The 14041-nt window shown below is 44.7% G+C and overlaps 1 protein-coding gene across 4 annotated transcripts in view; it reads right to left on the reverse strand.

The window, feature by feature from the left end:
• Positions 1-14041, reverse strand: part of TMEM132D (transmembrane protein 132D) — a 176261-nt gene that overhangs the window by 132150 nt on the left and 30070 nt on the right. For all 4 annotated transcript variants that reach the window (XR_013340940.2, XM_085593389.1, XM_077787272.2 and 1 more), the window contains exon 2: positions 442-1330. Coding sequence is in view for 3 of the 4 variants with exons in the window: in XM_085593389.1 (XP_085449515.1) it covers positions 442-1330 (889 nt within the window). In the remaining variant the exon portion in view is untranslated. The remainder of the gene's footprint in view (positions 1-441; positions 1331-14041) is intronic.

Consider the following 14041-nt stretch of genomic DNA (forward strand, 5'->3'; position numbering starts at 1 on the left):
AAACCTGCAATACAGAGCTGAGCTCACAACAAGCTGGGGAGAGATGCTGAAACATGTGACTCCTACTTAAATGCCCAATTCTCACTCATTTCCTGTAAATAACTCTGTGGATTTAAGCTTCATTAATCTCAACATGAGTCCAGTGAGAGATTAGGAGAACTGCAAACTCCAGCTCTCAAAAATTTAGATGTTATCTCCTCTTAGTACATAGATATGTCCCAGCTCTACCATTGCAATTTTTGCAAGAATTCCTTAAAGGATGACTTCAGGAAAAGGCCTCTCTCACTCCACGAGATCACATCTCGGACAATTCATATAAATACCAGACTGAACAACATGAGAAATGGAGAGTAGCAATTGCTGGACTGTTAGGCCATTTGCACAGAGAAAGTGACTTCCAAGAGCAGAGAAACAAAAAGGCACCAAAGAAATCAGCCTTACCTCAGCGTGAACTGATCTTCTGTCGAGTTTTCAGCAACAGATACAAGGAAAGTCAGAATGTCTCCTTGCTTGACCGTCTTTGGTGCATACTGGATGACAATATTATTATCCAATCTCATTTCAGTTAAAGAAGGGGCAGCATGTGCCTGGTAAAGGAAAACACTTCCAATCCTCTGCAGGGGAGGTCCCGACTCGTCGACGTCGTTGCGCCCCGAGCGGATCCCGTTGCTTTTCCTGACGTCCTCCTTGGCGCACTCCCCTCTCTCATCTCCCGCTTGGATGGAGTAGTAGAGCTCCACGGGGCTCCCTTCGGACCTCTCCATCTGCTTCTTGCGGCCAGCCACCACGGTGGGAGGGCTGAACCAGGCGGGCAGCAGCTCCAGCTGCGCCACGCAGAGCCCCAGGTCCCCCCCGAGGCGGCAGCTGCCGCGCACCTCGCGCGTCTCGCGGAAGGCGAACACGCGCAGGCAGGGCAGCCGCTCCGCGGGGCTGCGCTCATCCCAGTCCCTGCCCACCACGTAGAACAGCACCTGCACCCTGGGCTTGCTCAGGTAGATCTTGGGGCTTAGGATGTAGGCCTGCAGCTTCCAGTTGTACGTGAACTTGTTGGCGGAGCCAAAGGGATTTGAGGACAGCATTAAGTCCTGGGGCACCGCCTGTTCGATGGAAAAAGGCCCGTAGCTGGCGTTTAACACGGGGGGACTCTTGGATTTGTAGATCAGAAAGGATTCCACCCGGGACTGCAGGCTGGAGTTCCTCATGATATCCTGGTTGGCCTCCTTAAGAAAGAAGGACACGTCGGCGTTGTGGATGCGGTAGGTCACCGGCAGGTACGTGGGCAGCAGAGAAAACCGCTGGATGCTCTCCAGGATCCCGCGGCTCTCGCTCACTGTTGGAAGGAAAGAGAGTTTAAGAGATCAGATCTTCCAGTCAGACTGTGATAGAACCTCACTGGCTTTTCTGAGGGCTGCACAGTGCTGCAGCTGGGATTAGTGACAATAAACTTCATCAATCCATGCAGAGGTGGCCTGGCAGACAATGATTTATCTCATCAGCTTGGAAAACGATGTTCTACGATACATTCTGCGTGACAGCTAGATCAAAAGAAGTACCTTGTGGAGGCTCACACATGCCAAAGGTCACACCTCCACTGCAATGAACATTTGTCATCGGAGACAAAATGACCCAGTCAGCGCCTCAACCCCAGATCACTGCACAGGCACATCTGAAAACTCTGATCATTACAGCAAGCTCCCCCTGTGCAGGGATCCAAGGCAATGAGTTTACATCAAATGCTGCAAATAGACTGCCCAGAGTTCACTTCAACCTTCTCAGCATTCTCAAGCAATACATGGACTCTCAATGGTTTCCTGCAAAACGTTGAATTTCACTTTAAAAATATTTAGCACAATAGCCATTTACACAACAGCTCCTTTACATCACTCTGTGAGGAGTTCAAAAGGAGTTGTGTTTGCATCCAATTTACAGTCTCTTCTAGTTCACTTTATCCATGAATAAAGGGGTTTTTCTGTAAATCACCATCAGGATTTGTTGTTGCTTAGCCCTCCACTGTCCCCTCATCCAACTGCATTATCTGGAGGCTGTACATCACTGCACACAAAGAACATTTCCAGTGGCTCTGAGCCTTTCCCACTGCAGGGCACCTATTTTAACTCTGCCAGCCAGCAGTTACCTGCAGCAGGAAAGCTCTGCATCCTTTCTAGGAACTGGCAGTCCCAAAGAACAAATACAAACACTTGAAAAATACAGATGCAAACAGAGTGTCACCTTTCCTGTTTGAACAGCTGACCTTTGTGCTCACATCTTCTACCCTAATTATGAAATAAATTGCCTTTTTTTTCCCCCACAGCAAATTCAAATCCTTACTCTTATTCAGAAAGGGAACAGAGACAGTATCCAAAGACAACCCAGTTTCTCAAGCTCCAATTCACAAATGCTTTCCTAGTTTTTATTTTTTTGTTCAGCATCTGACCTAAACACTTATTTGCTCAGGAATACTGTGGTGGCCTAAACTGTTACTCCTAACCACAAATCTTCAATTTAGGTGCTGCAGCCCATTCTGTCCAACTTCAGACAAGCCACTTATCCTGTGCTGCTTGTTCTACGTCCAAAAAATAAAGGGTATTACTGTTTCTTTCCCCTTACCCTTTGTCTGTAGACCCCAAACATAGAACTTATCTTAATATTTATGTAGGAGCAGCACTAAAAATGCTGAAGCTGGAATTTTGGTTAGGGTCTCCAGGCCCTAACATAATAAACTGAAGTTTTTAAAAAAAGCAAAATACTTTATAGATGCAAAAGCTTTCTTAAAAGAAGATAATCCACAGAATCACCTAAAAACTAGCAACAAAGCAAACCAAGGTAACCCTAAATAAAGGTGGGCATCACTCAGAAGGAACCAATCTCAGAATGAAAGAGGCCAGAAAGAAAGGATTACACAAGAGTTTCAGAGCTTCACAAAATCCTTCTCTACCTCTTGAAAATGAGGAATTCCTCTTCCAACAAACAACTGTAATAAAACCTTACATTACAAAGTTTAATTAATGCCCACTCAAACCCCAAAGAACTGGGCATAAAGTCTGTCTGAAAACCAGGAAAATGGCCCCACCACACACCAACAGCTGAGACTATAAACTGCCAGGGCACTGAAAATCTGAAATCCTGTGATCCCCCAGAGGTGGCAAACTCATCTGAGAGCTGGAATAAAGGTCATTTTAATAAAGAGCAAACGGCAGAGCTTTCTTACACACAAAAGTACCCTTCACTTCAGCCTTAGCCTTTTGAGCATCAGCTCCCACTCCTTCTCCAGACACTGACTGAGAGCAAGGGAAGCTTCCAAGGACCTTCTCCTGGATAATCCTGCAGCAAAGACTTCTCCAGCCCCAGTGGCTTTGCAGGGCTGGAGCTCTGCTCTCTTGTACTCCTCAGCTCATCCAGCCCACAGCATCCTTCCCCATCTAATGCCCCACTTATAAATTCCACACTCTGTTCATTCTCCTCCCAACATCTTGGCAAAGCATAGCAAGGCATCAAAGAAGCAACGTGGAGAGGAAAAAACTGAGTATTCAGTTTTTTATTCCCCTTATTTTGATTGCAGCTCCCTCCCTTGTGTTCCACAGGGAAAAGCACATTATTTTTGTATTAAAATTAACAGAGTGTTTCACTTCATAATTTTTTAATCATTTATTTTAGTGCTTAATTATCTGAGGTATTAAAACCCTTTCCTCTGCATTCCCCATCCCCAGAGAACAGTGCTCCTCAGATTTTGTAAATCAGTGACTCTTCAGAGCACGAGAGCAACAGAAATGGGGAAGAATAAACGAAGGTGAACTGCCTGTGAAAGCAGGAACCAGGCTCACAGCTGGAGTCAGGGGCAGTGGTTTGCATGTCTGGGCAGTGCCAGACTGGTCCCCTCCAAGTGCCCTTCCCCCAGCCCAGCTGGGAACGTGCACTGAATTTGAACTGGTTTGTGCTGGAGGCTGACAGCAGCTTTCCAAACAGCCAAAGGCCAAAACTCCAAACCATTTTAAACTTTTATCTAGGGAGAGAGTTATAATCAGCATAAACAAAAACCAGAAAAAAATCTCAAAAACAACACAGAGCTCTGCTGTACCATCTGGATTCTGACCGTGGAAGTTTATTAAGGATTCGGAAGGATGGGAAATTAAAAACAAAAACAACTATCAGCGTCCTTAATTACAACCATGACTATTTTTGTAAAAATTATGCATGTTTTTATAAAGGCAGAATTCCAGAAGATTACCATTTTGTTTGTTATTGAGAATCACCAGAAAAGCAGTGCTTTAAAGATTTAAATTATATAACCTATCCTAAATATTACATTCCCTCTATACCATCATAATCAAAGTTCCACTGGAATAACCCATAGCACTCCTCGTGGCTCAGCTTTACTGCAGTTATTGGCCATGGCTTCAGAAAATTGAAGGGATCTGCCAGATCACTAATGCCATTCTATGGTGCCAGATCCTTGGGATTTCAGCCCTCTGTTACTTTATTTTTAAAACTGTTCACTCCACAATCACCCAGTATTCATGAGATATAAAATTCTTCCAATCAATTATATAATGCTACTATATTGAAAAAAAAGTAAATTGTCTTTTTCTTGCAGATGGAAGAGAACAACTTCTTAGGGAAATTGCCTTCCAGCTGCAGGCTCAGGCTGGTAATGCAAGAGAGGGAATTTGTTGCTGTATCTTGGGATTGAGATACACGGTTCTTTTCAGTAAGGCCAGAAATTTTATCTTTTTAGTTCATTGCAGCAGCTCTTCTTGAATCTTCTGAATATTTCTGCTCTTCTAGGTTTGCTACAAATTGAAATCATTTCAGCAAAAGTATCTAGATTAAAAAAAAAAATCTGCTAGCGTGATATATTTTCAGCTCTGGAAAGTAACGTCGTGGGAGATGTCTGTTCCAATGAAACTTCATGCTCACTTCTGAAAAATTAAGATATTTCAGCTTTAACCTAGTTAAGTGGCTGAATCTGCTAATGCTCCAAAGGGAGGCATTTTAAAGCCAGGCTATAAACAGAGCAAGTCCCTTCCCCAGGTGTAGATCAGCCAGTTTGTGCCAGGGGGATGATCTGCTCTGCCCCTGTGAGTCACAACACACAGAGGATTCCCACTGTGCTGTGTGAAGATCTGAGTAGGATCATTTCCATCCTGAAGGGTTTGTAGGCTGCTTATCCTCTTCCTTCCTCAGGTTCCAGCATCCTCCACAGCCCTCAAAAACGAATAAACCAAACTGGAGCTTCCCAAGGATGATTCCACATCTTCTTTCTTTTGCCAGCCTTGTGGCAGCCTCAGCTTCCTCAGCACCATCAGCACTGCATTTTAAATTTTGGATTAAGGCTGGCTTTGCTTTATTTCCAGCAGCTTTATGACACAATGGCAAGATGCAAGGGGAGGCTGAGGACTAAACCAGTCTGATTTTCCTGTACACTTCCACTGCTTTGCCATATAGAATTTAAAAAGCCTAAACCCACACTAAACAAACAAAAACCAAACCCCAAAGCAGCACACCCTCCTGCTGAGCACCTGCCACAGGCAGGTGACAGGAAGCTGAGCCATCCCACCTCCAGCACAGACACAGGTGAGGGTGACCCCCTGCCCCAGGCCAAGGGAGTTTTTACCCTGCAGGTGAACTTGTTCTTCCAAAGGAGTTTCTTATGAATGCATCATTGATTTAAAAGTCTCCACTGATCCCATTATTCCATCATTGTATTTGAGTCTCCAGTGACCCCATTATTCCCTACACAGCTGTGCAACACCAGGCTGAAACAGCAGCTGATCACTATCAAGTAACTCGCTATTCATGCTGGAGCACTGATTTCCCATTATTCTTCACCTCCTTGCTTGGAAGGGGAAAATCAGCATAATGAGAAATCAAAGAACCCAGCCTATCTGCAGCAAGAACCCCAATCTTTCCTGCCTGTGCTGTGGCACCATTAAAGAACAGTTCCCAAAAAGCCTCCTGCTTTTGGTAAGCAGCAGCATTCTAAAGGGCAAGCACCCAGAGACAGCAATAAGGCCAAATCAATGTGTCACAAAGAGGGAAGCAAAAATAGAACCCTGCAACCCAAGAGTCATGCATTTATCTGTAACAAATTAAAAGAAAAATGGCTTTGAGGCCCAAAATCGCCAATTTCTTTTTAAGTCTTCTCCTTATTAGCATTTCAGACTGCTCTGCCTGCTCCACTTTATAACATTCCCTGTGACTGTTTCATCCTTGGGAAAATATCATTCTTCTCCAAGAGCATCGCTGCTCCCAGCCCGCCAACTTCTCTCTCTTCCCCCAGTTACTCCAACTCTCATTCCAGTTCTGCATCTCTCTGCAGACCTTTTGAGACAGTCAGGGAAAGAGGATTTGGATATCAAGGCTGCAGACCACACTGAAAAGCTTCTGGTGAAAAGGTGACTCCTCATCTCTTGTAAGCTAACTTGAAACAAGTTGGAGTGTTTTAAAGAGTGAAACATACACTTAACAGCAGATGCTGAATAAAGCAAATGGAACTTCACAAAGATGCAGACAAATCACCTGTACCATCACTTCTGAAAGGACTGCACATCTTCAAACCATTCTTTTTGTGAAAGCTATCAAGCATCACTACCACAGTGAAAAACCAAGATACGTCAGTGTTGAGCCAGGCAAAGAAGGAAGTGCTCTGAGCCAGTTGCTTAAACTCCAGGAGGAGCTGCCTGACCAGAAAGACAAGTCAGTTATTGATGTGTTTAACAGAGGTCTTTGCAAGGGGAACCATCCCAGCCTGCCCAGCAAAGACAGCTGAGCCACAGCTACAGACATTCAGAGGGATTTCTGCAAAGGGAGCTCTTGCTCCACTAGAGAGGAGCCAACACCACAGAAACAATCCTAAATCCTAGCATGAGCCACTCTCTGATGCTTCCAAAGCAGGGCAATGTGGTGGGCACATTCTTCTCTCAGGATTTTTCATAGAGGAGCACAGAGAAATGAAAGAGAAAACAATTTCTATTTCTGCTCCTTGTTTTCTCATGTGGAATGTGCTTGGAGAATTGTTTCCCTGGGGTGTTGCTTGGTTGGATTCTGGTGAGGATTGTTTGAGCCTGGTGGCCAATCCAACCCACCTGGGGCTGGGCTCAGAGAGGGGCACGAGTTGTGAGTGAGTCAGATATGGGAGTTAGAACAAGTAGGTTTATAGTTTTACTCTCCTTTAAATAGTATATTAATGTATTATAGCATAGTTATAATAAAGAAATCATTCAGCCTTCTGAGCTGGAGTCAGACATCAGCATTTCTGCCCACTGGGCTCCCCTGCATTTCCAACAGGGCAAGAAACCAAAGGCAACATGAACGCATCCCTTCCGCAAGGCTGACCCGCAGGAACTCCTTGTGGGCTGCCCTACAGGAGAGCTCTGAAGGCTGATCTCGGCACCAAAGGATTTCCCAGTGCAGTGAGAGCAGGCAGGGCCCCGAGGGGCAGAAGCCCCCGGGAGCAGCGGGGGTCTCCCCCTGCTGCCCAGGACCCCTGTGCAGGGACACAGACACAGAGTGCAACCCAGCCCCTGCAGCTGCCCCCTGGCCTGAGCAGCGGGCACAGAAAGCCTTCCTGCCAACTGCACTCAGCTCTGGTGACACAATATTTTCTTTGAGCATCACGTTTTACTAAAGCTTGAAGAAATTTTTGTAAATTAATCATTGATATTAGAACAGATGACACCTGATCATTCATTAGGAGAGAGATGAGCAATCCTAAAGGTGTTTTATCATTCATGTTGACAGACAGATAAATAATTTAAATAAAAGGGCCTCGGAGGAACACATACACCTTTATATTACCAAGTGATACAAAAATGATCAGAGAAAGATCATATAACAAAGGCAAGCTCCCACCTGAAAAGGCAGCAAAGTAATAATTACAGAGAAAAGTATTTAGATAAAAGGCTATGACACTGTTTCACAAAATAATGTCAGCCTGAACATGAAAGGGCAAAGCAGTGACAAGCACCACAAAGTTTACAGTGAGAAAAACCAGGGAAAAAAAAGAGCAAACAATAAAGAAACCAAACTGCCAGCCACAGTAACCACTGGGGGATAGGGAAGGAGAGGCAGAGGAGGATCATTGTGGCTGTCCAGGCTCAGAGCAGCAGCGAGCACAGAGGGCTGCAGGAGGTCTGGGGGAAGGCAGCAGCCAGGTGAGAGCAGTCCTGAAAGCACAGAGCCCTGCTCATTGCTCACCCTCCTGACACAGCAGCCCCTGCACCCTGGGCAGCTGCTTCACAGCCATGGCAGGAGAATGCATGGAAGAAGTGCCAGGAGAGGAGAGAGCCACTTCCAGCTCAAGAATTCCAACAGCAAAAGGAGAGACGAGAGCTGTGGTGCCCTGTGGGACCCAGCACATCCTCTGGCTGCCCCAGACCCTGCAGGGGCTCAGAGACCTTGGCACCAAGTCACAAACACCTGTGGCTTCCATTTTAGCCCATGGAAAAAGCTGCCAACTCTGTGTGAGCAATTGCAAACCACAAGGGTTTGAGTAGTGTGATAGGTGAATTAACACAGGGTAGAAAAGCAGAATTTTGGGGGTTTTAGAATGGGATTCAGGGGGACAAGATGGAGGAATTGGGCATGTCCTGACCTTCGTCTCCTTGCCCTCCATGCCTTGCTGTGCTGGTGACACTTTTCTGTTGGTTTGAGGCACAGACACACTGCCCATCATAAATGACAGATATTGGCACGTTATTGCAAACATGGCACAGGCAGTTTTTGGTATAAAATGCAAACACCCCTGAGGGCAGACAGAAGCCATGGATAACCTGCTGGCCAGAGCTCAGCAGGGCAGAGAGAGAATGTTCTAGAGAAGGGAAAATAAACAGCCTTGAGAAGCTGATCCTGCACATTCAGACTCCTCCTGTGGCTGCAGGGCTGGGAAATGAGGATTTTATACTCTTGGGGTCCCAACAAGCTGACCCTAGGAGTGTCCAACAGACTGAAATGTCTGAGCCCTTCAACAGCAACAGAGTGCTTGTGGCTGCTGACTGAGCCTTCTTCCTCTTCAGAGTACAGGGGGTTTTAAAATTCATTTTCATTTTATTAATCCATATCATGACTCTACATCTTGCTGCAGGCTCTGTGCCTAATACTGAATTTGTACAACCAACAATTACAATATTGATCTTCAATGGCTACATTCACCTAACAAGACAAAAAAAAAAAAATTAAGAAAAATCTTTTAAAGCCTTTTATAAATAACACTACAGTGCTGCTATATGCAGGAAATTTCCAGGAATTTCAATAAACAGAAATATTTCATTAAATACATTATTATCACACATTTTACATTCAATAAAGAAAGTGCAGCTTAAAAGTACTTGAGCATGGTCTCAAAGAACTGAAGCTAGAAATGGGCACCTGCTCAGGTACCTTTGGTACCTGAGGAGTCTGGAAACTGGAGGGCACCAGAGAAGATAGATACCCACATCCAAACAGGCACGAGGTAAATCTGATTTTGGCAGCAGGGACACAGGCAGAGCTCACTGACGCCGGGGTGTTTGTGGGACACCCCTGGGGATGCAGGGCTCTCCGTGCACAGGCTGCTCCTGCTCAGAGTCAGGAAACAACGCCTTCATTCCTGCCCTGAACCAACACCGAGGGATCTCGGAGCCTCCCAAACACAAAGGCCACTCATTAATGGAGAGGAGCAAGAGCCTTCCTGACACGTTCTCAGCCCCTGGATCACTGCCTCTCCATCCCGCCCAGGAGTTTTCCTTTGCTGCAAGGGAACCTGACACATTCCCCAGCCTCTTCATCCTCTTGTCAACTAAGGGGGGAGCCGAGGTCTCTCAGAAATGGAGTTTGCCAGGAAATAAAGGGCACCCAAACACCAGAATAATTATTCAGGCAGTTTTCCAGTCTTATTCTGGCATGTTCCTCTATCTTTAATATCTCTCTCTTGCTCTGGAAATAAACCAGTGTGCTTCTTTCTCAACAGTCTCAAAAGCGCAACAGAGGAGAGTCAAGAGGATTGAATTATCATTTTACAGTCCAAAATGTTTTGTTTCACTATCCCAGCACACTCCAAATGGCATGAACCCCCAAACTTAACTCAATCTAGGGAAAGTTCTTTGCTCATTCAAATCTGCAAAAACTCATTCCAAGAATTACTGCACCTTTTCAAACCACTTTCATCCTCTCAGAGCTGTTTCAAAGTGCTCTCTAGATGAGCTGGTACTGACAGATTTGCTGCAGTGCTCAACACTCCATATAAACACCAAAAAGGAGATTCTGCCTGAAGACGGCTCCAATAGTTTTCTGAGCACTTCCCTGCGAGTTTGTTGTGTCAGTTTTGAGCCACTTTCACATCTCCTCAGAGATCCTAAAGGGCACATGAAAACCCTCAGGTAATTGCCTTTTTTTCTTGAAGGGTGACCAGAAACTGGAATGTTTATGTGGGTGCCACAGTCAGAACTCCCCCAGGAGGATGCCTTTGCACGGAGCTGCCTCTCTGGTGATTTACCTGCAGGACAGCTCCTCCTGGAGAGTGTGGAGCATGCTTGACATTCAGCAGCAATAGGCACTGCAGGGGAGCTGCACAAGGGAGCTCAGGGTATTCTCCCTTACCCTGCAATTAGCTTGGACACTAAAAATCCCTGCACCTTGGACATGAATAGTTTTGCATTCTAGTCCCACTGAGCAGCTTTCAACAGGAGATTTCAGAAGCAGTGGTGGAAAACACACAATGGAAAACTCAGAAACAATTAGGCTACATTTAAAACAAATTACAGATACACTTTCTGCCAAGCAAGTCTTCACACTTCCAGAAATCCCTGTCACAGCCAGCTCTTAAAGGCTGGTTCTGCACACATTCCAACCCATTATCCTCAGCAATGTCTCAGTGTTTGCATGAGTGCACCCATGTGCACATCTGAAACAGCACGTTTGGATTTCTCGTTGCTGCTTGTGTGCAGTTGAGTGCAAATCCTGTGCAAGCAAACATATCAAGTTGTATATACCAAGTCTGCACCAAATTGATTCTACAATTGTGTAATTGATGCTTCACATCACTGCCTGTAAATAGCAGATGAAAAGCCAAAGTTCCCTAACTGAACGTCTCCAGAATAAAGAGCAGTGTCTGCCAGGTGGAGCAGGACAGCTGCTGGGATTTGTGTGCAGGAGCAGCCCAGCAGAGGCATTACCCCCCTTCAGTTCCACCTGGAACCCACACAGGCCACTGCATTCTGTCCAGCAGGGCTCATTGACAGAACTGCTCCTGCACTTTCACACATTCCGCTCCAAGCCTGTGTGAATAACCGATTTTTCAGCTGCCAAACTAAGCTAATCAGAACTTAAACTATTTTCTCAGGTCAATCCAAAGTGAAATACACTTCGGCACCCCAGGACTACAAAAGGGAAGGAAAACCCCTAATAAAACTATAGGAAAGGATAACGTTATCCTTTAAAATTTGAAAAAATTTAAAGCTTCCAACTTGTCTTCTCAAGTTCCATCTTACTTTTTGAATATTCCTTTCTCAGGAAAGCTATTCTTCACCTCCATTTTAATCCACAGCCTTTCTACTACACTAGCGTGTGCAAGAGCTACTGGAATTTTTTTGGTATTTAATTTAGTCCATTCATAATAAAGGCAGTTCCTTTAAAACTTGGCATTGCTTCCTTGTGCATGGCTGCTCCTGAACATACCAGCTACCTCTCATCCTCCTAGCTGGATAAAATCAAATCACTGGATAAATGGAATAAACATTTGAGCAAATATTTCTATGCCTAGTTATCATAATCCACAAATCACTACCAACTGTTGTTTTATTACATAACAAAAAGAAGGATTAAACCTGTATTTGGAATACAACAAATATATAATTAAGACCAAACAGAAAAGTACTGATTACTTAATCTAATTTACATTACTATCTCTTGTTTTACAAATTAAGATAAGCTTCTTTACATATCCATGCACACAGCCTGCAAGTACTTCAGACCCCCTTCCCAGTCCCTGAAAAATGATGGAACAAATCACAGAACGTACAGACATTTACTGCCTGGCACTTTAGGAAATATCCAGGAATAAATCAACCAAGACAAACCACCAAAAGTGAAGGAAAGCAAAAGCATTAAAATGACACATTAAAAGTGTTCTGCCAAATTACATATGGTTCACAGAGGTGCCACATATAAAATTTAAGACTTGAGCGCTTTAAACTGTACAAATAGCAAGGAGCACTGGTGGTCCCAGAGTGACTGGCAGTGAGGAGCCCCACATGTGGGATGGAATTTCATTTTGGTACCTGCCCACCCCAGCTGCAGCAGGGAGACAGAGCAGATCCACTGGCCATAGCCCGGGAGGAAATCTCCTGACAAGTGAAGGGTCTCATCACAGAGACAGAAAAGGAGGAAGTGCCCAGTCAGGAGGTGAGGGCCCATCAGCTGCAGGGCACACCAGAGCACTGACAGTGTGTGCTAACGACTTACAGGTGTGCTCGTGAAAAACACCAGCCAGTTGGGTTTTAAAATTTTAAAAGTTTAATAATAATAAAATGGTTATAAAAAATAGTAATGCAATTAGAGTGATAAAAATTTAGAGTTAGGACAATTACAAGACAATACAAAGCAAAGAATTACAGATGTCCGAATGTTTTTGGGCACTGAGCTGCCAAAAACATGCCTTGTGAACAAAGGAATAACCCTAAAAAGCAATAGCCTGTTGCATATTCATATATACTTCATGGTTATGCATACATTCTATTTCAAACAAGAAACTCTGGTACATGCCAACTACTTCTTTTAATCCCCTTGTATCTTCAAGTCTGAGCAAGACCTGAAGAAGTTAGCTTCTTCTGATAAGAAACCATAAACTCCTTTTCTCTGGAAGATTTAGGTGTTCTGTGACTCATCTCAAAGTGAGGCTCTCATTTCTTTTCTTGAGCTAGTAAAAGATATCTTGCATTGCAGAATTTGTATTTTAACACTGTTATAACCTAAAACTATACTTAACCATCTACTTAAGAGCATTGCCACAGCGCTGCCGCTCACTGCCCCATGTGCCAGCCCTGCCCAAGCGGTGCTCTCTTCAGACACCAGGCTCGAGGCAACAAATCTTCCCTTTGGGAGCAGACTGGGGCTGGGAACTGCTCCCGAGACGGAAAACAAGGCAGGGCAGTTCAGCGGAGATAATGAAGGATAGAAAGGGGTGATGCATAAAACCAGCAACACACTAGAAACACGAAAGTAAAAGAGAAATGCACTTTTCTCCCCGCACTTGGGTAAAAAAAAAAAAAAAAATCAAAATATGACATCAGCCTCATCTAGAAACCAAAGTAGCTCAGCCTTTTTTTTGTAGTGGCAAGTGAGATACCATCAGTTATTAATAATGTCTCAATTCGGATAGATAGATTTCTCTTCCACTGAAACACAAACAAAGGGAAAAGATAAGCCAAAAAGCCTCAAACCACTAACCTTGTTTTAAAACAGGACCTGCAGGTTTTGTGCAACACACTGTCCTTTCAAGGCTGCAGCAGCTCTTTAAATGAAGGGACTGAGGGAGGAACTCTGTATTTAATTAGAAGGCACACCTGGGGATGGTTTGGCTGATTGCATGACTTAGCAAAACCCCACAGCTGTTCCGAGTTAAATTCGTTTGTGAGAGCCTTCTAGAGCTTTGATGCTCTTCAATTATGAGAATGGCAACAGGTGTCTCCAGAAGAGCTTCTCCTGCCACCGCTGCCTGCCCAGAGGTTCCCACCTGGAGATCTCCTGAGAGGAGCTTCCCTGGGAGCACCCAGTGCTCACGGCACCTCCAGCAGCCCTGAGCAGCCACAAAGCCCAGCAGGCCCTTGGCCAAGTTCTTCTGGAAGTATTTTAAGAGTCTTATCAGGGAAGAGTTAAGAGTTGCAGGAGGTTTATTGTTTTTTATATTTTGATTGAAGGAAAAATTGCAGAAAGGTTGTTCTCTGAAAATTTCTGCAGCTGTAATTAGGGAGTGTTTCAAATGTGTTGCCAATTAGCTTAATTGGTGTGCAGGCTGATTGAGACCTGAGCAGGAAAGGTTCCTTGTTACTTAAGGGGAGGAAAGAAAGAA

The sequence above is a fragment of the Lonchura striata genome, chromosome 15 (genome assembly GCF_050655825.1).
Source record: "Lonchura striata isolate lonStrDom1 chromosome 15, ASM5065582v1, whole genome shotgun sequence".
NCBI lineage: Eukaryota > Metazoa > Chordata > Aves > Passeriformes > Estrildidae > Lonchura > Lonchura striata.